The sequence below is a fragment of the Candoia aspera genome, chromosome 1 (assembly GCF_035149785.1).
Source record: "Candoia aspera isolate rCanAsp1 chromosome 1, rCanAsp1.hap2, whole genome shotgun sequence".
In the NCBI taxonomy this organism is placed as follows: domain Eukaryota; kingdom Metazoa; phylum Chordata; class Lepidosauria; order Squamata; family Boidae; genus Candoia; species Candoia aspera.
The window spans coordinates 279,525,139-279,552,082 of NC_086153.1; the positions used below are offsets into that span (position 1 = coordinate 279,525,139).

Genomic DNA, 26,944 nt, shown 5'->3' on the forward strand with positions numbered 1-26,944 from the left:
ACTTACCACAACCTTTTTGCCAAGAACCTTTACCCCCAATGTTCTAATCAACTTTTCTTTCTTTGTCAGATGTTCATAGAGATTATAAATACCTTCCTGCTATCATAGCATTCAAAGTTCACTGTGCATGCACAAATAGGCCATCAGTTTTGAATGAAGAGCGTTTTTGGTCCTTTGAATGGCTGTCTTTCTGAATTTGACAAGGACATCTTGACAAGATTAGGTAAGCACAGATTTTACAGGATCCTCTTGTTTTCTGCATATGAAAGAAACAAATTTGTGCTGGAACTATTCCTGGCACTGTTAAAGATGTGCTTATATTTTAAATGAAAGGTCATCCTTGCTTCTTAGAAGAAAGCTCTTATAATACAAAAAGGGGATTTTCTGCAATAGAAGCAAGAATCTTAATGGCAGATGAATGAAGAGCCTGTTTCATTTGGAGTGTTTCAATTTTATTAAAATAAACCAGTCATTTGCTGGAATTGGGGGTAATGTTAGAGAAAAAGGATTGGAAACTGGATTATATTCTGAAACACGGGTATGGGGACCTGATAAAATTTCCAGGGAATACAAACTGGAATGAAATCTGTGAGAAAACATCTTGCAACCATACAGGATGTACAGAGCTAAATGATATAAGCAATTAGGTAGAACTAGAAGCAGGAATTGGATTAGAGGATTGTTTAATTGGTTTTGAGATCTATAAGCTAAAAAATAGGTCCTCAGCCTATTTGCTACCCATACATCTATTCTATATTTGTCAAGGTAAGGAAGAGGACGGCCAGCAGCGAGGTGGATGGACTCAGTTACAGCAGCGATGAGTGCACCGTTGGAAGACCTGAAAGACCAGGTTAGGGACAGATTGTCATGGAGAAAATCTATGTGGTCACTAAGAGTTGACAAAGACTTGATGGCACACCATCAATCAAACTTTTGCCAACAACTCAGTGATTAATGTTATTTTTTTTTTAAAAAATAATTAATTAAACCTTAACTGTATAAGTACCAGCTAAGATTTTGCTCACTCACTATATTGCTTAGAATTAGCTTTCCCAGCTTGGTGCATTCCAGATTCTATATAAATTGGATAAATAAATGAATAAATAAATCCCAGCCAATATGGACTTCTCTAGAATTCTAGTTCCCAAATTTCTTGTTGTTAATATCACAGCTCAGAGACAGTGTATTTATATGGATCACACAGTTCTTTGTAATGAAGTGAATCAAGTACTGAGAATCAAAGGAAGACATGCTTTCTACTACAATTTCTTTTGTTTTCAAATAAGAAATTTAAAATGTTAAATTTAATATCTCACAGGTTAGATGTTATCCTATTTAGTACCACTTAAAGTGTTTTCAATTTATATGTTTATTATGGTGATCCTCTATCAATTTGATTTATTACCTGTTGTAATCCCAAGATTCTTGGGTGTTTATGATAATAAAACATAAGAAACAATACATCCATAGTACAGTAAAATATAACTTCATTATTAAGTAATAAAACCCAAAGACCGTAATACCTTCATCAAACCTAGGCATCAACGGAGGCGCTTTGATTTTCAGTGTATTAATTGATAGGTTTACCTTTTCTATTCACAAGAAACAATACTTTTCATCCAGAAATGAAGAGGAAAAGAACGTTACATCCAGTGGACTTGCCTTGATATTAAGAAGAACAAATAGCTCAAGAACTCAGGGGAACTGGCAGCAAGTTGGGATATCTGATGTCTTGTTGATTCTGTAAGAGTCATGCTGGAATATTCTTATTTTTAGATCACAATGGAGGAAGAATATGTACAAGGACAATTCAGGAAGTTGCAAGCACAACGTATGATCATGCAGAAGAAAACATTCACCAATTGGTTTAATAATGTTTTCTACAAACACAGTGTAGGTAGCTTCTTGTAATGTTCTTCGTATATGATTCCTTTAAAAACTTCTTTGCTGATGTTAACACATTCCTCTGCTAACTTGACCAATCTATACAATCATTTTGTTATGATTGTTATTGTTGTTATGTCATTTTGTATACAATTCATTTTGTTATTTTTTTCTAAGCTATAACAGCATGAACAATATCATCATCTTGGATTTTATATTTTATATTTATATTTTTATGAAGAATTCTGTTTTTCTTGTATTTTAATCTGTAGTCATTTTAGTTTTATTGTAAACTGCTCAGAGTTGCTGTTGAGTGAGAAGGGCAGTGTTGAAATTTGAAATTTGAAATATAAAATAAAAATAAATAAAATAAACAATACTCTGCAGAAAAGTCTTGTAAATAGAAATTCATTCATGCAATAGCCTGCCCTTTTCTCTATTGCTCTCACCTGTTAGGTCTAGACAGAAGAGCACTGCCTCGCTCCTGCTTACTATTAAGCAGTCTAACAGCAACTACTATGCTTATTTCCCATTGTCCAACATTGGGTTCATGTCATAATTTCTGTAAGCAAGATAATAATAAGAACATGACATTGGTTCATGCTATGGGTGTTGGCTTTATTTGTGGTCCTTTAATGTTGTAGGCAAACATTAAGATTCAAGATCTCTACAGTGAACTGAAAGATGGTGTTTATCTCCTACGCCTCTTGGAGCTACTGTCTTTGGAACAACTACCCAAGCCAAACAAAGGCAAGATGAGGGTGCACTTTTTGGAGAACAATAGCAAAGCCATTCAGTTCCTCAAATCCAAGGTGAGATACGGGGCTGGGGGTGAATAATCGGCACTAATCAAGTTTCATTTGGGATGGCAGGGTGGAAAGTCATACTGTGGACTGATACGGCTCTATCTATTGATGGATTTCCACCCAGCCACCCCACTGAAACTTTATCTTCTCAATAAAAGGTTGCCCATCTCTGTGCAAAGTCTACAGTATGGGTAACCAAGGGCCACACTTAAAATTTGGGGAGGGGGGAGTGAGGACAATAAAATATACAGAGTCACACAGAATATATATGAATGGGCAATGGTTTGGGGGAGTTTTGATGGTCCTGTTTTTAAACTATGAAAAATCTATGTTATATATTATTTTAGTTCTTACTGAAAGGCAGGAATTGTGTCATTGGTTTTCAATTAGCATGCTCAGAGGTGGCTCTGTAGGTTCCAAAAAGAGGACTCAAGGGCAATATGCAATCCTTGGGGTAGAGGTTGCACCCCTGCTTTATATGGTTGCTGGCCTAAGACATTGTTCTCATTGCTCCATGATCAACTCAGGAAGTGGTCTGGTAACCAGTCAAAGTGAATCTCTAGTATATTGCAACTGAATGAAGCCTGAATATTCATTAGAGTCATTAGATTAACAGGGTGTAATTAATGGCTGGATTTAATATTTCAAATATGGGAGACTAAATTTCATTGATTTGGTTCTCTGTTTATTTGCTTTACATTTCTTTGTTCTAACAAATCTTGGGAGAAGCTGATGCAACCTGAAATCATCTCACGTACCTAATATAAATCAATGTGCATGTTTCTGACTTATTTCTACACTTCATCACACCAGAACTTAACAGAGCTCTTGTCTTGAACAATGACTTTTTTCTCTCTCTCTTCCTCACTCTTTTCTGTTTTGTTTTGTGAAGAGTTTTTGAGAATTAGGAAATTGGAAACCATTTTGGGACACTATAATAGCATAAAGCAGGTGTTATCTCCATGCAGATATGAAAGAGTGAATATTAGCATCCTCTCCACTAGTCCTCCCCACTAATCCTGAAACTTGTTTCACCTCAAATGTTGTTCAAAAACTTAGAAACTCAAATGGTCCAAGCGCACTGTTCCTTACAAATTTCTTACTAAATGACTAACATTTGTGAAGTGAGAGAAGCATCATTGACATTTGTATTGAGAGGGCATCATCAGATGGCAACTGTCATGTTCATCGTTCCAATGGTTTGAATACATCGTAACGTTTCACATGTCACTCTCCTGTTCCGTGTCTGTCATTTGCGGGGAGGGGAATTTCAGCCGTGCCAGGCTGTAATCTCCTTGCTGTTCTGCAGGAATGTATGTTTGGGTTATGACATGTCTTCAAGGTTACTTTCCCAGGCCGATGTGTGACGGTTGCCAACACCTGGGAGGGGGTGGTTGCTATGGTGGGGCGAGGGGTGGGATTGGGTTTGAAGCGAGGGTATTTAGTTTGTATTTGGCGCGCTTTTGCTCATTCTCAGCTTTCTCTGTATTTGCATACTATTCCTTTAATAAATCAGTTATCTTTAAGCCCGAGCTTGTGAGACTGAGTATTTGGGTTTAGGCAATCGTTACATAAAGCTGAGAATCATAATGAAATTTTCCGCTAGCCCCCATCCAAGCCTTTGGTGAAGGGGAGAGCTAGCGATGACTTTAACAATGGATGGACGAATCGGGGCGCAACAGCGCTCCAGCGGGGACGGCGTGGCGGAAGCTCGGTCGGGGCTAGCTCATGCCACCTGGAGACCCCAATACCCCACGTTTCCGGAGGTGGAATTCGCTGATCGGCGGGTCAGGCCGCAACGGGCAGAGTCGCGGGGGAGCGACCTCAGCGCGGTGGCCGGTAGCGATGTTCCGGAGTCGGGGATGGGTTTGGAGGTGGAGAGCGGCGCCCCGGTGTGGTCCCCGGAGTGGCTGGCATCCTTGATGGCCCAGGCTGGGACGCGGCGTGGCTGCATGGTTCCGGCGAAGGAGGGCGGCACATCGGCATTTTCGTTGGAGTGGTGGGTGTTCCTGCTGACCGAAGCCGAGCTGCGGTGCGAGCGCTCGGAGGCGCAGCGGGACTGGATGAGGAACTTCCTGTGGCTGGAGATGGCGCTGCTCCACGGGATGCAAGCGCGGCAGGAGAGAGCCATCGTTCCTGCCTGTGTCAGCGCCAAGAAGGGTGCGGCCTCGAGGGGCCTGGGCTGCGTGGAGAGCGGCGGCGGTCGGGCGGGATGCAGCGGAGAGGCCGAGGTGAGACAGCCCGCCTTGGGGCCCGAGGAAGAAGGCGACGCATTCATCGCACTGAGGGCGGAGGAGGTGGACCCACCGAGCGAGGCTGGCGATCAGCGAGAAATCCTGGATTTCGGGCGAGATAGGGGTGGGTTTCAGGGCTTTGTTTGCTGGAAGCATGTCCCTCCGGACTGAGTGGAGGGGCGGGGCTCTGTGGTTTGCTTTAGCATTCTCATGCTGTTTAGCCTTTTGCATTTATATGCTGTTTAACCACTGTAACCTGTTCCTTGCGTTTTGTCATGATCGCAATGTTCAATGCTAATATCTGCATCGTGAAAATTTTCATGCCAATGCTTAGATCTTGTGTAGAGATGAATGGGAACGTTTCACATGTGGATTCTTTGATGCGTGTCTTCCTATGTATAGGTGCTGATGCGTGTCCCACACTGTAAAATCACTTAGCCCGTCTCTATTTTGCCTAGCCGCATGAACTTGCTGCTTAGTTTAGTTTCTTTAAGGGGGGCGATATGTCATGTTCATCGTTCCAATGGTTTGAATACATCGTAACGTTTCACATGTCACTCTCCTGTTCCGTGTCTGTCATTTGCGGGGAGGGGAATTTCAGCCGTGCCAGGCTGTAATCTCCTTGCTGTTCTGCAGGAATGTATGTTTGGGTTATGACATGTCTTCAAGGTTACTTTCCCAGGCCGATGTGTGACGGTTGCCAACACCTGGGAGGGGGTGGTTGCTATGGTGGGGCGAGGGGTGGGATTGGGTTTGAAGCGAGGGTATTTAGTTTGTATTTGGCGCGCTTTTGCTCATTCTCAGCTTTCTCTGTATTTGCATACTATTCCTTTAATAAATCAGTTATCTTTAAGCCCGAGCTTGTGAGACTGAGTATTTGGGTTTAGGCAATCGTTACAGCAACACTCAGAATCCACCATGACTGTGCCAAACCATTATAATATTTTCCAGAGAAAGGTGGGGAGGCACCAGAAAGATGAATAATCTTCAGGAGCCTCTGTGTGGCAGCAGTGACACTCCTAGAAGTCCTGTCACATGATTTGGGCCAGTCTTGCTATAGAGCAGAAGGTCCTAGAGCAAAGGTGTACAGCCTATGGGCCCAATGTAGATCTCCATTTCCTTTTTGTGATCATCAGAGTGGCCTGCTATTTTGCCACAAAAGAAACAGCAAACTATTTTTTGCAGATTTTCAGCAGAAAAATTAAAATTACCCCCTCCCCATCACCAGAATATTGTCATTTTGGAAATCAAGGCCACAACCATTTTAGTGATATCACAATGTCACTGCTCCGCTTGTTGTTGCTGTTGGCTACTAAAAAAAAAAAAGATGCATTAGCATCATCATGAATCAGTTCAGAAAAATCAATACTTCCCACCCACCCCCTTTAGTGACTGGGGAGGGAAAACACCTGCTAGCACTGTGAAAAACAGTCACTCTTGGCAATAAGTTGACTGCACATCTCACCTTCGCCCCAATTGCTGAAACCCATGCTAATTTATCTCCAGTTTCTGCACCTTTTCCAAGACCTATTCCTAAAACATACTGATTGGCTCATTTTTTTTGATTCTCAGAGACTAATAATAATAATCTCTCATGCATTCAGCAGGTACATGTGAAGGTAATTGGACCAGAAAACATAGTAGATGGAGACCAGACCCTCATCCTTGGATTACTGTGGATAATCATCCTCAGATTTCAGATTTCATCCATCAATCTTGACAAGGTGAAATTATTATTTAAAAGCTCCCCACCTTTTTCTTTCTGCTTATGATCAGCTGATATCACCTGCTAGCCTAATAATTCTCCAACAATCTAAAATTTGACATAACATTTAGGAACTGAAAAGAAGCAGAGAGGTGACTGTACTCTCAGCAGGAAATTGTATGGTACTGTTCTCCTATAGATCCAGGGAACAGAGCCGTCTTACAATGTTAGTGAGATGTTTAAGTTAATATTCAACCTACAAATAAGTAAATAAATATAAAAACTATCATCACTGAAACATCATCAGTCTCCAGTGATGTAAGAAATTTAATCTGGGATAAATCCTGTCGCTCTTGAGACTTCTGAACCCTCAGAGAGGTGGTGCAGATGCATTAAAAACCAAGCCATTTTTGTACTTATTAATCATACAATTAACTATAATTTACATTTGCATTTATTTCTGTGGTTGGCTACTAAATCCTTAAATCCTTTGGTTCTTTGTGGGGTTTTAGATTTGCTGATTTAGATTTAGATTGTCTCTGAATGTTCTTTCTCTGTTGCCTTTCTAGGATGAATTTGGATCCAGAGTTGATGCTCTCTCTTCCAATGAAGCTCTACTGATTTGGTGTCAGCGTAAGACAGCCAGCTATTCCAACGTCAATGTGAAAGACTTTTCCAAAAGCTGGAGTGATGGGCTAGCTTTCAATGCCCTCATTCATGCTCACAGGTAAAGAAAAATATGAGTTCAGTCTTTCTAAAGTGTTCTGATATATGTTTAATGTATAACTGAGAAAGGTACTCAACAATAATAGAAAAAAGATGACTTTCATCTGGAAGGAACGTAATGAAGTTTTACAGAATTATGTGTGGTATGGAGAAAGTGGTTAGGACAACTTCATTTTTGTTCTCTTTCTCTCTTGTATAGTACTAGAATCCAGAATCATCCAACAAACCTGAACAGCCAGAAGTTCAGGACAGATAGAGGAAAGCACTTCTTTATTGCTGAATTATGATTTTTATTATAGCAAGTTGTAATGAGATAAGAAATTAAAGAATGTCATGGAGGATAAGCTATCAGTTGCTATCTTCAAGGTCCAAGGTTCTGAGATGAGTCATTGGTGAGCAGTAAGAGTCGGGGACAATTATGCCCATGTCCTGCTTATGGTATTTGCACAGGCACCTGGCTAGCCATTGTGGGGAAAGAGAATCCTCTGATATATTGAATACATGCTGAATGTCCATTTTAAACAAGGGAGATGTTTTCTTACTCTGCTCAGAAAAAATACTAGAATGAGAATTTTTAAAGTGCTGCTTTAGAAGATACAAATCACTGCATTTCCATGTCTTCTCGAAGGCAGATTAAGTCCTTAATTTCCCACTATTTTTTCATTCTTATGGAACCCTCCAAGTATGCTGAACCATGTAAGAAACAATATTTGTTTTACCACTGCACATATAGATGGCTGCATAAATGCAGCTATATGATGAATCTTGAGCTTTAATTTCTTTAAAGATGAATACAAATGTATAGTTTGTCTCACAAATTATTTCAGATTGCTGCATCCTACTCTTTAAAGTCAGATACAGAAAATGGCATGCATTACTCCATGTCATTCAACAGATTGTATCTGTGTTTTATAAAGCAGATCTACATTCTTCAGAGCTTCTGAGGGGAATTTAATAGCTATAAGATGGGGTGGATGGCACACAAGTAAGTTCTGAAACTCTTCATCAGCTATTGGAAGAGTTACTTCAGGTCACAGACTTACTGCAAACTTTAACCACAGAACCATACACAAATGCACATTCTCTTGACTCCACCATAGCAACTCTAGAAATTGTAATTGTATGATGATACTATGAATTCTAATTTTAAAGTGCCTGATCCAGTCACAGAAGAAAGATATATCTCAACTTTTCCACCATAAATGTTGTACTACAACTCCTATAATCCCCAGTCAGCATGTGCTCACTTCCTGCTTCTTGATGGTGCCAGGCTGGAGGATAGTATGGAAGAATGGTGTATTTCTATTATCTCCTAATGAAGAGCATGAGATTTGGTATCATTGCAACAACCTGAATTTTGCATCGTTCATTAAACCTATTTGTAGCAATATACCTGAATATTTATTTGTAATGACTCATAGAAAATCAATTCCTAGGATTCTGTAGGAATCCTTTTAAAATTATTTTGGTTTCTGTTGTTTTTCTCTGAGTGTTTTTAGAAGTTTGCTACTGTTTCAGTAGGCTATTGGCACAGGTGTCAGGAGCGTGTGTGTTATCAAAAGCTGCAAGATGGCAGGCGGAACATTGCAATCAAAGCCCTACTTCTTCTGTATGCGTATGTGACATTGGCACATATACAAAAGGGATGGGGCTTTGATGGTGATCCTGTACCTTCCATCCTGCAGATATTGCTGCAGCTGCTGCTGTTTATTGGATTTCCAGTCAAATGTGAATGCCACAGAAAGAAAGATAGGAACATCAGTTCAGTATGGTCCCCTCCAATCCTGATTTGTTTCCTTTCCAGTAGTTTGTTAGAAAAACAACAGAATAAATGCAAGAATTAGTGTCTGAGTCTGCTTTCTTCTTTCCCCAATATCTGTATTTTCTAAGTTTATGCAGAGATCTGAATTTGAAGGGCCAAATTGATTCACACACTGCACCTGCCAGGAACCTCCTAAAGCAGAAATGACATGTTTGATTTAAGATGCTCTGTATCACATTCTGCCCTTCAATCTCTGCACCTCCCTACTCTTTTCCTGCTATTGTTTATTTTAGATTATAAACCTACTGATTTTATTCATGCTGTACTTTTCAACCAAAGAGCTGGATAATTAAATGAATAATGCTAAACCAAATAGTTTCAGTGCCTTTTCAAGGACACTGAACCCTAATACGTCCACTTCTTTACATTTTCTAAACACAATGTCCTTCATGTATTTTCCCTGGGTTTTTTTGTTTGTTTTTTTGTCTCTTCAGGCCTGATCTCATACAGTACAGCTCCCTGCGGCATGACCAGCCCATCATTAATCTAAATAATGCCTTCACTGTGGCAGAGAAGCACCTGGGAATCTTAAAGTTGTTGGATGCTGAAGATGTGGCAGTGCCATTTCCAGATGAGAGATCCATCATGACCTACGTGTCATTCTATTACCATTACTTTTCCAGGCTGAAGCAGGGTCAGACAATCCAGAAAAGACTTGCTAAAGTCAGTGTATTGCTGTTTTAGTAATTAGCATTCCTAATGTCTTAAGTAAATCATTCCTGTGGCCCAAACAGCACATGGAATCAGTCTTAATCTATGGAATCCATAGTTTTCCATAGGCAAGAAATGTCTAAAGAAAAACCTGGTTAGAACCAAACAGATGCTGTTAAGATGAAACTTAGCTGAAATATTATAAATGTCTGACAATTTGGGACTGACGGATTATGGCTTCTAAGCACCTTTGAGATGGAACGTATGTTCCATGCACTGACGTAAGGTGACCATTTGCAGTCAAGCTTTTCATTCATCCAGAAGTGGTATAAATATGAACACTTAGATGTTATCTTAACTAATCACTATTTGTATTTTCCTCTGGGCAACTCAGCTGCATTACAGTGACAATTCTGTCTGAACACAGTCATTTTGTTTCTAGCACTATGTGATTAGCTTCACCTTACAAAAATATATAGCCATCCATATTGCACTTGGATGTTTTCTTATTCATATTCAAGAGATGTTCTGGAAGGAAATTTGGATCAGGACTGTGTTGAATGCATATTAATGTGGAGGAATTTGTGGACCTGATCCAATTCATAATTATCTGTTGCTGATTTTAGCTGAAGACTCATGGAACATATAGTTTTGCTTTAAAGGCTCTTGGATGAAAATCTGGCTTTACTGAAACTGAGAGTAGAATTCTACTGACTAGGATTAGAAAAAATGTACTTGTTGTGTTTCATCTTTCTGTAGATTGTGTTCTTCCTGAAGGAGACAGATGACTTGAAATTCCAGTATGAACACATGATCTTTGAACTCTTGAGATGGATAAAGCTCAAAGTGGCAGAACTGGATGATCGTTTCTTCCCCAATTCTCTGGAGGAAATGCGCTTCCTCATGAATAACTTTAAGGTCTTCCGCACTGTGGAGAAACCTCCCAAATACCATGAGAAGGGGATAATTGAAGCCAATTTTTTCCACATACGGACCAAACAGCAAGCCAACAATCAGCGTGCTTATCTGCCCCCTGAAGGAAGAACTTTAAGAGATCTGGAAAAAGAATGGATTGCTTTGGAGAAGGCAGAGGACAGCCGAGGAAAAGCAATTCAGCAGGAGCTGTTAAGACTTGAGAGAGTTGAGCAAAAGGTCCAGAAGTTTCTGAAGAAAGCAGCCATTCGTGAGGCCTACTTGAGAAACATGAGGGAGATCATCAAAAAGCAGGATGATTGGCAACCTGACAGCATAGAACAGCTTCAGGCAGGCACTAGGAAACTAGAGGCAATTGAAGCAGACATGCTTCCCAGAGACCAACGCTTCAATGCCTTGTCTACAATGGCCTCCGAAATCAGGCGGGAGAACTATCGAGACAAGGACCTGATTGCCAAAAAGTGAGTGGGATGCCTTCATATTGGAGCATTAGCCAGAACTGGTGTTGGAGAGAATGAGATGCACATTACAGGTGTTTGTTAGCATGAATTAATACAACTTCCATCTTCAGCAAGAGTAAATCCAACTGATTATATTATTAGACTTCGTATTCTTCCAATAACAGCAGTGTTAGGGCAGATGATAAAGAAGCAAAAACAAAGTGCAATCACAATAGTAAAATATTTTAGTAAGTAACACAAGAAAGAATAAAATATATACAAGCTGCTAATATAATGCAAGCACTTAATATTTCAAAATTACACATTTAAAGTCTAACATGTCTACAAAGGCATTAGGGTCTTTGTGTATCTATTTACATAACTCCTTTTTCTATATCATATTTCCATATGCTGTCTATCTTATCCAATAGGTTTTGAAGTATGCAGATTTCTTTACTATATATTTGTGTGAATTTCTATCCATTTCTTTTGCACCCCCTGACCTTTTTTCTTTTTTTCTTTCTTTTGTCACACACATATTTGAATTGCCCACCCCAGTGTTAATTATGGCCATGCTCCCAGCTGTGCAATGCAGAGAAATGAAGGCTCTTTTCTTCTCAGCCTGAATCCTAGCAACCTTTCAGTCATACCAGGTTTGGCTGCTTTGGCTGCTGGTTGAGTTTTCTGTGCTCTGGGCTTTGGTTGCCTCTCACCTGAGCTGCTGCTAGGATTTCAAATTCCTACGCACTCACCAAGCCTGCTTTGTCCTGGGCGTCTTACGTTTGCTGGGCCAGTTCTGCAGATCTCACCTGCAAAACACTTGGGTCTCCCTCTCCAACACAGCAATATTTCCTCCTGACACACCCATGCCACCTGACCAGACATCATCTCTTTTTTGAGCTGGAGCGTGGGCATAGTCCAGCTAATTCCAGAGGACAAGGAAAAAGGAAAAAGTGTCCTCAGTTATATACATTGTGAGACTCTCCTTCCACATTGTCCTACAATTCACTGTTTTCACACAGATGGTCAAACTAGAGGCTGAAAAGATTTCAGAACTGCTAATGAAAATTATAATTTGAAGTTGCATTTCCCCATTTGATTAAACCTCACTTTTCTCCCATAGCAGCTAATGTTGTAAAGAAGGTACACGGAAATATGTCTCATAATGACATCAGCATATGGGATAGCTTGAATTGCCCATTGGTGAAGTCTTGCAATATGTTTTTTCTCCCTTTTGCTCTCTTCACATCCAGGCAAAAGGACATAATTCAGCAATGGCAAGATCTCTGGGACCATCTCAAAAGCCAAAAACGTGCTATGGGAGAGAAGCAAGAAGTGCTAGTCCTTTTGAGGGACATTGATGCTATTATGGAAGAACTTAAAGGACTGCAGGTATATTGGGTTATTCATTCTAAAGGTAGACATTGGTGGACATGGTCTTGAAGAGACAAATACTGCCTGCAATTCATAGCCTGTGGAAAGAGAACGAATAAGGATGTGTTATGCAGAGGGGTATCGGTAATGAGAATTTGAGCTTAAACCGTAGATTGTAACTACTCATAAAAATATATTCACATATCTTTGGAGGGATTATGTCCGTTAAATTAGAAAGGTTATATGCTGAAAGCCAATGATATGTAGGAAAGACTATTGTGCAAATGTATCAAGCACTATTAATCAATTTTCATTTTTCTGGGACAAAGCCTGGCTTGTACAAAGCCCTTTGAGGCAAACAAACTCAGCAAATATGAATCACTTGGATTTCTCTAAAGATCTTTATTGCTAGTAGATATTGTAACAGAACCTTGAAAGCCTGTTAAAACAATTCTCCAGCTTAATTTATACCTAGCAAAATTAAGGAAGAGTTATTCCAAGTCTCTTTCGCATATGTCCCTCCTTGCTAGGGCTGAGGTGTCTTGAGGTGTTTTGCAATACTGTAGTCCTGTTTCCTCCTCCATTTTCCCAGGGCCTGTTAGACATTCCATCAAGATTTTATACAATCATTTATTCGGACATTTCTCTATATCTCAGCAGATGGCAGGACCTAGCAACATATTACACTATTATGGTTGACTGCACAGTCAGCCAGATGTTTAGATTGGATTTGGCATTTTTGTCCACCTATCGAGTCCTTCCCAAGGACCTGGGAAAGGCAGATGTTGTTGTTTAATAATATTAAAGGTATCATCACAGGATGTAAGTTGTTCTAAGTAAAGCTGTTTTTTGCAATTGACTGATGGTGATTTTGTCAGTGCCGATGGTGTTCAAGTGATGCTCCAGATGTTTTGGAGTTGCACCCAAGGCACCTATTATTATTGGTACTGTCTTTGCTTTCTTTTGCCATAGTCCTTCTACTTCTATTTGCAGATTTTATATTTTGTGATTGTCTCCAGTTCTTTCTATTCTGCTGTCTCTGGGCATTGCAATGTCCACTATCCAGACTACCAGCATAAGGCAAACTACCCTGGTCCAGTTGGTTCTTGTTCTGCTCCCCCAAATATTAGAGGGCACTAGATTAGAGAGGGGTGTTGTAGAGCATATCATAATTCCATGATTCCTCATATGTCTGATCACATGTGGATTTATAATAGATGTTGTCATGATTTAGCAAGATGACAATGTGATAATAAGCATCTGTGGTAACTATTACTTCATAAATGCTTTCTATTATTAGGCATTGACTGGGATCATACTAATACAATTCGCTTGCTTTGAGCTTGGCATATAGTGTGAACTTAGACACTGTCTTTTGTAAATTATGGCTTATGGCTTAGTATAATGTATGAACCCAACCAATTGTAGTAATTTATTTAATGTATTTTATTTCAAGAAGCCATGTGTGAATTCGGGGACTGTCTGCAAGTGAGTAGCTGAAGAAGATACAATTCTTTTTATTTCATTTCATTCCATTTTCAGATTTTAGTAAGCTCTAAGGATTGTGGCAAAGAGCTATTAGAAGCAGGGGAATTGTTCCAAAAGCACAAATTAGTTGCCTCCCAAATCTCTTCTCTTGAGGAGAGTATCATGTATATTTCTGGAAAAACAGAAGATATAATAAAAGGTAAATCAGTCAAATCAGATGTGCTTCAAGCCAAATATCAGATGCTTCATCAGCTGCATCGGAATCTTCAGGATCTCTGCCAAACACGGTAAAATTCTTGAGAATATTGATCAATGCTTTGCTTTAGTCTGCAAAAAGGGAAAAATCCTGATCTTAGATTGGGAGTCTCCATGCATACATTATGCTTCCCCATTCCAGGCACTCATATGAGAGAAATGAGAGACCACAAGGGCCCAATTCCCTCATGTAATCCCTATACATTTTGTCAATGATTAAAAAGCACATGTGTGCATGCATCCATGCATGTATGTGTGCAAGAGGCAATATAAACAATCCAAAAGCATTCTAAATTTTTGACATTGGGACAAGGGACAGAGTAGTTCTGGGTCCCTAAGAATGACATGGACAAACATGCCAAGCTCTTAAAATGAAGCTGGAAGAATCATTATTTTTGGCTACATTACACACACACAATATACGATATACGATTAAATACTAGGCAGATATTCAGCTACATATTAATACACAGTGAAAGTAACCTGTAGAAAACCTTAGCCTTTAAGGTTGTGTGGGGTGAGGGGGGAGGTTGCTTTTTTGTTTGGTTGTTTGACAGGGGTTTTTTTGAACATATGTTTCAGTTTGGCCTGGCCTTCTTCTCCTAAAGTTACAAGGAAATTTATTTACCACTTTCTTTAATGTTGTTCCATGAACAAAACTTACTAGGGAAAAAAATCAAGTTCTTTGATACAGAGCTACCTTTCATTTAATGCATTTCAATTTTGCTGAGAAGTGTAATAGTAAATTAAGTGACACACACAAGATTTTTCCAAGAAAAGGAAAACATAGAAAGGTGGAAGTATAATTTTATCAGATCAATTTATAGTAAATGTTAGCAAATACTTAGAACACTCTTCCATGGTTTCCCAATTACGTATTTCTTCTATTGTGTGATTCTGGATCGAGTAAATGTTGGGTTGGAACTATACTATATTCTGGTAAGTTGGAACTACTAGAAAAGCCTGAAACAATCTCCAGTTGTAACCATCGTAAAGTACATCCTTTATGCCTTTGATTCAGGCAGTATCAGTTGGAAGGGGCTTTGAAGCTTTTTGAATTTTTTCATGAGTGCGAAGAAGAACAGCGATGGTTGTCTGACAAATGGAAATTAGTGAAGATGGGGACCTTAGGGGATGATCTCACTCATATCACAGCCTCTCTCCAGAGCCATAAGGTTAGTAATATAGACATTCTTTATCATTTGTGCAGTCGTAAGGTGCATGAGGAAGAAGGAAAACAAAAGTCTTACTAGCATTGCTCATTAGATTTCTCTGAAAACTCTAAGAAACACACATGACCCTCTTTCTTCCTGCTTTTTTTATATATAATTTTTATTAAGAACTTTTATTATAATAGTAAAATCTAATACAAACTAAACCAAGAAAGAAAAGAAAATAGAAAGGAGTAAAAAGTGCAAGAAAAAAGAAAGAAAGAAGTAATATAATAAAGAAAAAGAAAAGAAATATATAAAGAAGTGACTTCCAATCTTCATCCCAAGTATAAACAAATTTAGCAACCATTCACCCCCTCTAAGGTTATGAACATTTATCTCTTCATCCCATATCCCATCTCTTACCTATAAGCAATCCATAAAACATCATCTTTTAAGTCCTGGTGTCAGCAGAAACTCCATAAAGATTACCAGAATTAACAACATATCTTGTTTTAATCTTGATCAAATAAACCAACTTTATATTCCTTCCTTTTACTTCTAACAGTCTTAATCTTTAGTTAATTCAAATATTATCCTAGGATTTGATTTCTCTTCATTTCTTCTTTGTCCCATCACACAGAGTTCTTCAAGACTTTAACAAGCCTCTTTTGTAAATCCAATAGGAAAAAAGTATCCAGGTCACTCTCTTGGTTTGTCATTTGTATTTCCCCTTTAAATTTTAAAACCTCAGACAATTTCTTTTGTAGATCCAGTGAAACATCCTTTTCTAAGTCATTCTCTTGGTCTGTCAATTGTAAATATACTTTCAAAACCATCTCTTTCTTGTCAGATAAAATTTATTCCACATCTGTCATTTCTTCAATAACTTCTTTTGGACATAGTCTATCCACAGAAGCAGAACATCATTACTGACATTGTGGATATTGTGGATACTGTTCTCTGATTTTGTTCTTCAAAAGTCTCCTTCAGTATTTTTATTGTTACAGTGTTTTGCAACATTTTACAGGCTCATAAATCTTTCCTCTATCTAAAAACTTTAGACCCTCTAGTGTCCAGTTTTTGAAATCAAGAAATTGCTGATCTTTGTTATGTCTTGTAAAAATCAAAACAGAATCTATTTCCCACAAGAAACTTTGTTTTTTATTATTAATTCCAAAATCTTATTGTAAAAGTTTCAATATTCCAATTTTATCTAGACCCTTAGTCTACTTTCTAAGATCAAAATCTTATTTAGTTTTTTGCTGTTTATTTCAGATTCTTTAAAATCTTAAGCTTGTAATTAAAATTTTCTTTCATTCAGGGTTAAAGGCAGACTTGCCCTGCGTTTTCAAATTTGTCATTCCAAAGGTCTCTAATGGCTTAGAAGTAGTTAATGAGCAATTTCTGAAAGTGATTAGAAGGTGAGGTTTGCGAACTTAGTGTCCTTTAAAATTCTCCACCATTGTTGCGAACAAGATGGCTAATGCCATCATCTCCCTGCACTCAAACCCATAGGAAACCGCTGTCCTGTGGTCTCCTTGTGAGGAGCAGCCATCCAGAGCACATGTGGGTGATCTTCCATCCTCTCCTTATCCAGAGAGATTCCAAGAAGCTGGTCTACTCACTGTTTCCTTGGTCTTTGCCATGGTTGTTGGCTCCGCTTTTGCAGAGCCATCTTCAGTTCACCATACCTCCCCCAGAAGTCCCTCCTCTTTCTTCCAGCTTTTGTCTACCACACAACCCTGTAGTATAGGTTGGGCTGACAGAAAGTGGCTAGTCCTAAATCACCCATGGCTTAAAGTAGATTAGAAACTAAGGCTCCCCAGTCCCAGTCCTTAATTACTACACCTTACTGGCTCTCTGTGGTTTTATAGCAGCATTGAGTGATAATCTCCCAAATTCTGTCCCACAGTCTCTCCAAGCTGAGTGTGACTCCCATCAAGCAATTTGTTCTAAGATAATTCGCAAGGGCCAGGAGTTAAGCCAGAGTAATCCTTCAAACCAGAATATTCAGAAGAAGATGGAAGACATCCAGCAATTGTGGCAACAGCTCCAAGATGAGGTGACCAGTTGTAAGATCCGTTTGGATACAGCTGCCCTCATTCGACAGGTAATTCAGTCTCCCCCTTTGTCCAAACAAAGTAAAAGAAGTCAAAAAAATAATAGTTAACATTCCCCTTGGATTCTTGAAGATTCTCTATCACTATAACAGGAGTGAACAATCTGTGGGTTGTTATATGGCCTACTTAACAGTTTATATGGGGCTGCAGTAAATGAGGCCACTGTTCTAGCAGTTTACTATTTACTGGGGCTTTGACTTATGTGGTTATAGTGTGTGTGTTTTAAGGTTTTAATCTGTTTTAAAAAAAACATGCTGAGTGAATTTTTTTTGCACAAAATTGATAGCAGGTGTGCTATCAATTTTGAGTAAGTTTAATGAATTTTTATCAGTGTGAGGAAAATGTAGCTCTGGGCCTCCAAATTGTCCACCTCTGCAGTAAGCAATAGGCATTCCTCAATCAGAATCTAAGAAAATGGTTCTTTTCCTTTGGATAAGTTATTCGGTAGTGGAATGTTATCTGTAGGTACCACAACAATACCATGAACCTGCTTCTCCCTTCAGTTCTTTGCCGATATCGATGAGGCTGACTCCTGGCTTCTGGAAAAGCATACTCTCCTAGCCAGCAAAGATTATGGGAAAGATGAATCTAGTGCAGAAGCTTTGTTGCATCGTCATCTTCGTTTGGAGAAGGAGCTTGCTGCTTATTCTACAGAAATAAGCCACTTGGAAGAACAGGCCCATTCTGTGGTACAGCATGCTTCACTGGTGGTAGGTAGCACCCAGGCAATCTTTTTTGTTTTAATTTACATAACCGCCTGCCCGAAATATATGTGAACTTATGATGCACCTAAACCAGTGTTTTTCAAACTTGGCAACTTTAAGATGTGTGGACTTCAACTCCCAGAATTCTCCACCAGCATGGGAGATGAAGTCCACACATCTTTAAGTTGCCAAGTTTGAAAAACACTGACCTAAACTAAACAGACACATCTCAGATTGCCCTTATCCATAGCATACTTGTTTAAAACAAATTCTCTTCAGTTCCTGTGATCTCTGATGAAATTTTTCCCTACAAATGGCACTCTTTCCTTCCCTTATGGACCTATAAAGGGCCTGACATTTTATCCATCATGGTTTCATATATACATATAAGAACTTCATCCTGAGGGATTTCTTGTTACTCCATAATATCAAATGCTCAATTTGTAAAATGAAAAGTTGGCATCTAGGTTACTAGCCATAATTGTACCCATGCCATATGCAATATTCCCTGCCAATGGTCAGGATAAAACTGGTCAATTTTGGAACATTTGGCCAGTATGTCACGAGTGCATAGGAAATTTAATTAAATCTAATATACTCAATACCATTCATTACAACTCTCTATAACTTACTATTCTTGCAAACAACCCTTGCATCCACCACACCATACACCATGGCATAAACAGGAATAACAACAATAAATCAAAACCAAATATAAGTTTTTTCAAGATATTGAAATATTTGTACACAATCCTTATTTTGACTCAAAGACATCACATGAATTCCTCTCTCTGTCCCTATAAAAACAAATTAAATAATGCATAATTAATACCTGTCCTTATTTAGTAATAATGCATAATTTACTACAAACCTTACTTTCTAAGGCAGTCTGATTTTATCCTGTTACTACACTTAAGTATCTCTGTTTCATAAAAACCCATCTTTTAGAGGCACCTTATTTTGTAACACTTATCAATCTCTAACTATATTAATGAAGCTGGAACTAAGCATATTTAGCATTTGTGAGTGATAGAACTCAATAATGAGCATGGAATTTTGTGTCTATTTCTTTGGGCAGATGGCATCTGTGCCAGCAGGAAGTTCAGAAATCAACAACCAGAGATTAACTAAAACTACATCAAATCATTATCTTTTACAGACTTTTCCCAAACTTACTAGCTCTGATTCATACTTTCTTATGGAAAACATATGGAAAATGCAGAAGAATGTTGTTTTGTTGTATGAAAAACTGCAAACCATGGCTGAGGTACCCTTTTTTCCTAATAGTCTGTTGGATTCTTTTGCTTTTCTCTCTGAGGTGAAATATTAGACAGCCTTTTAAGTTTCATTCAGTCATTTAACTGAATCTGTGGACAGCTCATAATGGAGAAAGAATGGGGCCTTGCACACAGCCACATCCCCCCTTCTCCCTAGCTTCCAGACCAGGGTTTCTCAACCAGGGTACCATGGAACCCTAGGGTTCCACGTGAGCTCACTAAGGATTCCCTGGGAGATCATGATTTATTTAAAAAATTATTTAGAATTTAGGCAACTTCACATTAAAGAGGTAAGTTTCATTCCTTATTTTTAGTTTAAGAACACTGCTAATGCATATATACAGGCCTACCCATGAAATGAATATAATAATTTTGTAACTTCTGGCCTATATTTAAGCCCGAACCTGCAGGGGTTCCCCGAGGCCTGAAAAATATTTCAAGGGTTCCTCCAGGGTCAAAAGGCTGAGGAAGGCTGCTCCACACATTCATGGGAGAGGTCTGAAAGAGACCTATAGAGGTTTCAGTGCAATCCAGGACTCATCTAGTTGGCATAATGCTCCTTATGTTTGGGTGAGGCAGGATGAGGCAAGTGTAGGTGGGTGCATAGAATGTTGGTTTAGATACTTGGATTTTTTAATTCAGTTGATATTTCTGATTAATTTTATTGCTACTTTACCAGCAATGCTTTAGTGCTTATTCCAGCATCTCTAATTTCCTCCAAACAGCATAGGAAAAAAGAGTTAGAAGAAAGAATCCAACTCTATCAGTTCTACAACTCCTGCGAAGAGTTTCAGTCTTGGATAGATGACAAAGAAAAAATTTTCCAGAACATTCAGCCCAAAGCCGACAATGTGGAAGCTATGCAGCAGAAATTCCAGGTCCTAATTCAAGGCTGTACTTTGAGTTTCTGATTTGTTTTAGTTTGCAAAAGATTACCAGTCACATGAAATAATAAATTTCAGTAAAACCATGGCAAGATTTTTAGTCTATGGTTAGACCTCTTGTTGTCTGGTAAATCTGCAAAGAAGATCACTTGTGCTTGTTCAGAGTATGAAATATTCATTGTTAGTCTGTAGCAGACAAAACAACAAAGAGACTTAAGGCAACTGAAATACCTTTAAAGACTGATTATGGGATAAGCAGAGGATCTAGAAGTTATGGTAAAAAAAGTCAAAATGGCAGCCATGACAGTGTGATCGAAGCTCCACCTGTTTTTTATGTGTGTTGTGTGTGCTACCAACTTGACTTTTTTGGGCTACACCCTGCAGACACCCCTGGAGGGTAAGCAATTGCCCATTCACCAGATGCTTCCTCAAACACACACTCATTGGGAAAATGGTAACTAGTGAGGGTAAATAGAGCTGCAATACAAAACCCAGTGCAAAGCTTAAGCAAAGGGATTAATATATAATATTAATTATATTATTATTATTATTATTATTATTATTAAACAACTGGTAATTCGAGATTTAACAAGCTCACTGTTAACTGAAAAGAGCCAGGACATCATTATTTCAATTCAAAGTTAAATGGCTTGAATCAGATATCTTAATTAATCCTAATTCAGGAATTTTATGCTAGATTATTCAATTCCAGAAAGTGTTTATGCTTTTATTCCTAAAATGACAGTATTGATGTGTACTTTTTATATAGAAAGTAATGCTAGGAGTTCTTTCATTAATTAAAAGTTACAGCTTCAAAGAAGACACATCTGAATTTTGAGAATATGGTAAGGGTGATCTCACAGAATGTTTCCTGGGGGAGAGTGCAGGGGGAGACTTTCCTAATTATAAAATAACTGTCATTAACTAGAAGGCAAACTGGAGGCAACAAATTTCATTAAAAGAAAATCAAGGAGGCACTGGTAAGCTTTAAAACAGGTAGTCCTCACTTAACGACTACTCATTCACCAACTGTTGAAAGTTACAATGGTGTTGAATGAGGAAATTTACGACCGGTCATTGTAGTTGCTGCCATTGCAGCATCCTCACGGTCACATAATTGCGATTCGGGTGCTTGGCAACCAGCTCACAATTACAACAATTGCAGCATCCCACGGTCATGTGATCACCATTTGCAAGCGTCACTGCCAGCTTCTGACAAAGTCAATGGGGAAGCCAGTAGGAGGTTGCAAATGGTGATCACGTGATGTGTGTAACAACCATAACAGGATTTGTTTAATGACAACAACCAGAACTGCTGCAACTGCTGTCATAAGTTGGCACAGTCACAGGACATTGCGCTTTATAACTGCGTCAGTTAGTGATGGAGTTGCTGGTCCCAATTACCGTCATTAAGCGAGGACTACCTGTATCTGTGGGCATATTGTGTCCATACGCAATCTACTGTTTAATCCTGAGCTCTGCTTAAAAAAAAGGAAGGCATGAAAAAAAAAGCAGAGAGGCTCTTTCCAGGCAAGATATGCCTTTATAAGCCTTAAGCCCTTTCCCCCTTTATATCTAACCCCAGGGTAAACATGCCCTGGATTTCCCCCACTTTTGGGGTGCACATGTTTCCATGGTATTGCCTTCATCTCATCCCCAACCTGAGACAGCCCTAAATTATCCTTAGGTCTTCCAGTGTTAAAGTAACGTTTACACACACATCCCAAGCAGGCAGCAGCTCCTAGCAGCTTTCGTGTGGGTACAACTTAATTCACTTCACCATCTACTCTATTAGTGTTACATTCAAATGATCCCTATGGAGTGGGATGAGCCTGACATCTTGGGGCATTTCAGGCTGCTGCAGGCATGCCTCGGACTCTGGGCGTGGTCCGTCAAAGCCATTCTGGTGGGGCAGTGGGATAGTCTGGCTCTTTCCAACAGGACTCTCTCCCCTGATCCCAAGCTTAGAGTCCTGAAAGAGGGATGTACTCAACAGCTGTTGGGAACTGGCTGGCTATTTTGACAGCTGGATAGACCCTGTTCAAACATTTTTCAAAACATGTCAGCCAGCAGCAAACCATGCTCATCAGTTCTTAGACTGGGTCAAGAAATGGCTGTGTGCTTGTTCAAGAGAAGCCCTAGGTAGATTGCTGGAGGAAGGAGTACAGCCAGCTCTCTTTCCCACTCCACCACACAGCCCACTCCCCTAGTAGCAACTGTTCAAAACAAACAAAACCTGGAGCGAGTTTTGACAGATAGCAGAACCCAGGGGTGTAGTCAAAACTCACCTCCTCTCTGAGCCACATCCATTGTTACGGAGTGTGACTATGGACCTATTGGCACCAATATTAGTTTTTATTTTAATGAATTAATTTGCCTTTTTATAACCTATCATACTTATTATTTCTCTTATTCTGTCATTGGTAACTCTGAATTGCCTAAACACTGTCTGGATTAATAAATTGCATAAATGAATAAATGCTGGTAAAGTTTTCTGCCCATTCAAGGCCTGAGTTTATCCTGAGCACTTAAAATGGGCAGTAGGGAGAGACCCCCGGTACCCAGTTAAAGTGGTATTCCTGATGTTGTCATCTTCCATTTGTAATCCTCCCATTTTTCCCACCATTTTTTCAGACTTTTTTTTTAATCACAAAAAAAAGCTGTTAAGGAGTGAAAATGGAATAGCTGCCCATTAGTTCTGGCTGGTAGTGCCTGAAACTGCCCCATCTGGAAACATGCAAGATACGCAAAAACAGTAATTATAACAAAGAAAAAACTTTTCATAAGGCAGGTTGTAAACAATTGCCAGCAGCTTCTGCAGCAAATTGTGATGGTGACAAAATAGCAAGATGCACACATTTTCTCATTTTCTCTCCCCAGGATAACTTGTTTATTTCCATAAATAAGTATGGTAAAGATTAGAGGTGAATGTTTATAGTTTAGTTTACTGTCTCCTTCCATAGAGTTTCCTAATAGAATTGGCTGCTGGGAAGAAACAGCTGGATGAGATCAATTGCTCAGCAGATGTGTTTTCTAAGAGCTCTCCTGGAAAACAGGAGGAGATCCAAACTCGTCAGCAAGAGATAAACAAGAGGTAAAAAACAGCTCATAACAAATAAAGAATATTGTCAACTTCGATACATGGTCTTTTTAAAAACTTCGGTGCAGAAGATATATAAGACTCTAACTTGCAAATGTTTGAAAGGACCCACACCCTTAAATAGATATGTAATAATTAGCTTTCCCCTGTCTTGAAAGCATGTATTTTTATTTTACCTAGGTAATAGTAAACAAGAGAGCCAGTCTGGTGTAGTGGTTAAGACACTAGGCTTTAAACCTGGAGACTGGAGGTTCTAGTCTTGCCTTAGGCACAAAGCCAGCTGGGTGACCTTGGGCCAGTCCCCCTCTCTCAACGCTAGGAAGGAGGCAATGGCAAACTACTTCCAAAAAACCTTGCCAAGAAAATTTCAGGGTCTTGTCCAGGCAGTTACCAGGAGTTGCTGTCTTTGCATGTTGCACTGAACCACAAACTAGCCAGCACATTTTAGCCTAGTGTGTTGTGGCCTAGCATGTTGTGGAAACCAGCTCTTACAGTTCGTTTATGGTTTTGTGTGTGACCATAAGAGAAAAAACCTTTGCTTAATTCAATCATAGGTGAGTGCATTCACAGCCATTCTCGAATTATGCCCCAAAGATATTAGTAGCATTTTTATCAGGTTCTGGCAAGATAATTGAAATTTCCTTGGCAGCCCTAACCTTAGCCTGTAAGCACTCCAACATTTCCTTTGGCCATTTTCTCCATAATTAAAACAAGTACTGTATGTTAATTTTATTTGCACAGTTCATATCACTTCCTTAATGAGATACTTGTGGGGCATCAAAGCTGGTCTCACATTTCACAACACCTGGCACCTTGTTTTCTCTATCACTCAACAAGAAAGACATATTCAAATTATAGATCATACCCTGCCCCAAGGGCTTTTGGAAAGTGGATGGGCTGTAAATATTTTAAAACATCTAAAGTGACTAATGTAATTAGCACTTGGGTTGGGCTAACGATTACCAAGAGAAAGTCCTAGAACTTGTTTTAATAAAAGTTGCCTAGCTTTTGGCATCACTCTTTCTCTCTTCTATGAGAGAAGATACAGTAATGGCTCAGTTTATGGCCTTGTGATGGGTAAAATTCTTACAATGTTCTTTAGATACTCAGGTGCATATTTGGTTTGCAGTATACTTTAGAGAACAAAGTGAATAGACTATTGTTATTCTCAGCTTCCTATTCTTAAATTATTCTTAAAACCTAAACTCAAAGTACAATATCTCTGTATATATGCAGGCTTATTCCTGATTAACCATAATGAGCTCTGCTAAAGCTATCTTTATTTTTGTCTACTCATTGTAGGTGGGAGTGTCTGGAAGCATTAAAAGAAGAAAAAGGCTCAGAGCTGATTGGCGTCACTGATGCAAAGATATTCCTTCAGGATTGCCAAGACACTCAAGAACTGTTACAAGACAGGATAACCAACCTTGAGGATTTGGGACGTGGGAGCAAGCCTGCTGTCTTGGAAGTGCAGGCATGCAAGCTTTCAGCCTGTGAAAGAGAAATCTTAGTTCTGGAGAGAAAAATTGAATACCAAAAGAGGGTAGCCAATTCGTAAGAAATCAGTTCTTTGCTATATTACAGTAATCGTATTATAGTTGTTACAAGAATTATCTAGTCTCCAATTTAAGCAAAGAGTGACACCCATATATCTAACTCGGCTTAGGTATAGGAATAATGATTAATTCTAGCATACATCTTCCTCTAGTTGATTAGCAGGAATGATACTGAGATGCATTTTCCTTTTTAGAAGGGTCATTTGCCTCATTGAATAGATGGGAGTTTGGACTTAATTTGAATAGAGATTGATTGATTGATTATGTGCTATCATATTGTTATCAACTCTTAGTGACCACATAGATAGATTTTCTCCATGAATAAAGATAAGTGGTAACCCATAATGCCTGCTTGTATTGGCAAAATTTAGGGCATATCAATGTAAATCTCAGATCCTTGACTAAAATACCCCAATCCCTGAAATGAAAGCAGCCATACATTGCCAACTGCTCTCCCTCCCGCTCACTAGGCATATAAGAATGGTGGAGAACCATAGGATAGTTCTATTTTATGCAATCCACCCCAAAATTGGGAATAACTAGAGCTACCCTGTTTGTGCTGCAAAAATCATGGTGATCACAAGTTGGCAGCAAACAGTTAGGAGTTTTCTGTATCACTTTGATGACCTCTCAGAGCTGTTCCAATTTGCAGCCCAGATATAGCAGCATCAGATATAATATCAATATCATTGGGAATAGCCTGTATACTCAAAGCCCAAAACAATGTTTTTCACGTTCTGTTCTTTTGATTATGATAACTCCTGCCTTCTTTCAAGGGTCACAGAATAACCTGCAAGGTTATCTTACCCCACTCTGTCCAGTTCATTGTAACAATCACAAAGTTAGCTTAGCTAAAATGAACCCTGTATCAGGAGAAGGCTCCAGACTATGAGGCCCAATAGTAGAGTATCTGTCTTACTAGTTTCAACCCTGACTCATACCTTTAAAAGCATCAGATATAAAGTGATTTATAAGTCCTCCCTGAGACACTGAGTAACACTTTTTGCCCATCAAACAATGCCCAACTAGAAGTAATCCCAACTGTCATAAGGTAGCTTCCTAGGTTTCTATGACTTTCCCAAGATTGCTCAGTGATATTCATGGTTGAGTAGTTTTGAATTAACTTTTGTGTGTGTGCCTTCGAGTCAGTCTTGACTCCTAGCAACTGCCCAGATTAATTCATGCAGTTTTCTTGACAACATTTTTCGGGAGTGGTTTGCCATTGCCTCCTTTCTAGAGCGGAGAGAGAGTGAGTGGCCCAAGGTCACCCAGCTGGCTTTGAGTCTAGGACTAGAAGTCATGGTCTCCTAATTTCTAGCCTGGTGCCTTTAACCACTACACCAACCTAGACCTTGTTGAATTGACTACTATATTACTATTCATGTGTTCATAGATTAGTGCATTTCCCTAAATGCACAAGACATTTCACATCAATTAATTTAATATTTTCAGCTCAAAGTAGCAATCTGGGAGTAGTAGTATTTTCCATCTCAGAGTAGCAATCCGGGAGTAGCAATGGAGAGCAACCCTCCACTCAGCAAGCTGATGAGCACATGACTAGAATTACCTTTCAGCTGGTATCTCTAGCCCAAAGTTGTATGCATCTTTGATCCTAATTTCTCTATATGCACCAACATAGATCCTAATTAATTTTCTGGAAATATGTTTAGATGAATTCCCAAATCATGTTTTTACAGTATAATAATATTTGGATATGGAACAAAAGCAATGAATTAACAGTATTCAGGAGAACACTGTAGTATACATCAATATAACAGACATACCTTTTTCAGTGGAATTCACCTTGGGTTAATAATTGGAACCAAATCTA

The 26,944-nt window shown here is 39.0% G+C and overlaps 1 protein-coding gene across 1 annotated transcript in view; it reads left to right on the top strand.

The window, feature by feature from the left end:
- Positions 1–753: 753 nt before the first annotated feature.
- SPTBN5 (spectrin beta, non-erythrocytic 5) overlaps positions 754–26,944 on the top strand; it is a 112,741-nt gene continuing 86,550 nt past the window's right edge. The window contains exons 1-16 of the mRNA XM_063318382.1: positions 754–850; positions 1,777–1,893; positions 2,529–2,696; positions 6,532–6,648; positions 7,199–7,356; positions 9,612–9,840; positions 10,588–11,222; positions 12,455–12,593; positions 14,118–14,350; positions 15,340–15,493; positions 17,385–17,582; positions 18,096–18,302; positions 19,375–19,563; positions 20,299–20,451; positions 23,421–23,551; positions 24,860–25,111. Of these exons, the coding sequence (XP_063174452.1) occupies positions 797–850; positions 1,777–1,893; positions 2,529–2,696; positions 6,532–6,648; positions 7,199–7,356; positions 9,612–9,840; positions 10,588–11,222; positions 12,455–12,593; positions 14,118–14,350; positions 15,340–15,493; positions 17,385–17,582; positions 18,096–18,302; positions 19,375–19,563; positions 20,299–20,451; positions 23,421–23,551; positions 24,860–25,111 (3,134 nt within the window). The 5' untranslated portion in view covers positions 754–796. The remainder of the gene's footprint in view (positions 851–1,776; positions 1,894–2,528; positions 2,697–6,531; positions 6,649–7,198; positions 7,357–9,611; positions 9,841–10,587; positions 11,223–12,454; positions 12,594–14,117; positions 14,351–15,339; positions 15,494–17,384; positions 17,583–18,095; positions 18,303–19,374; positions 19,564–20,298; positions 20,452–23,420; positions 23,552–24,859; positions 25,112–26,944) is intronic.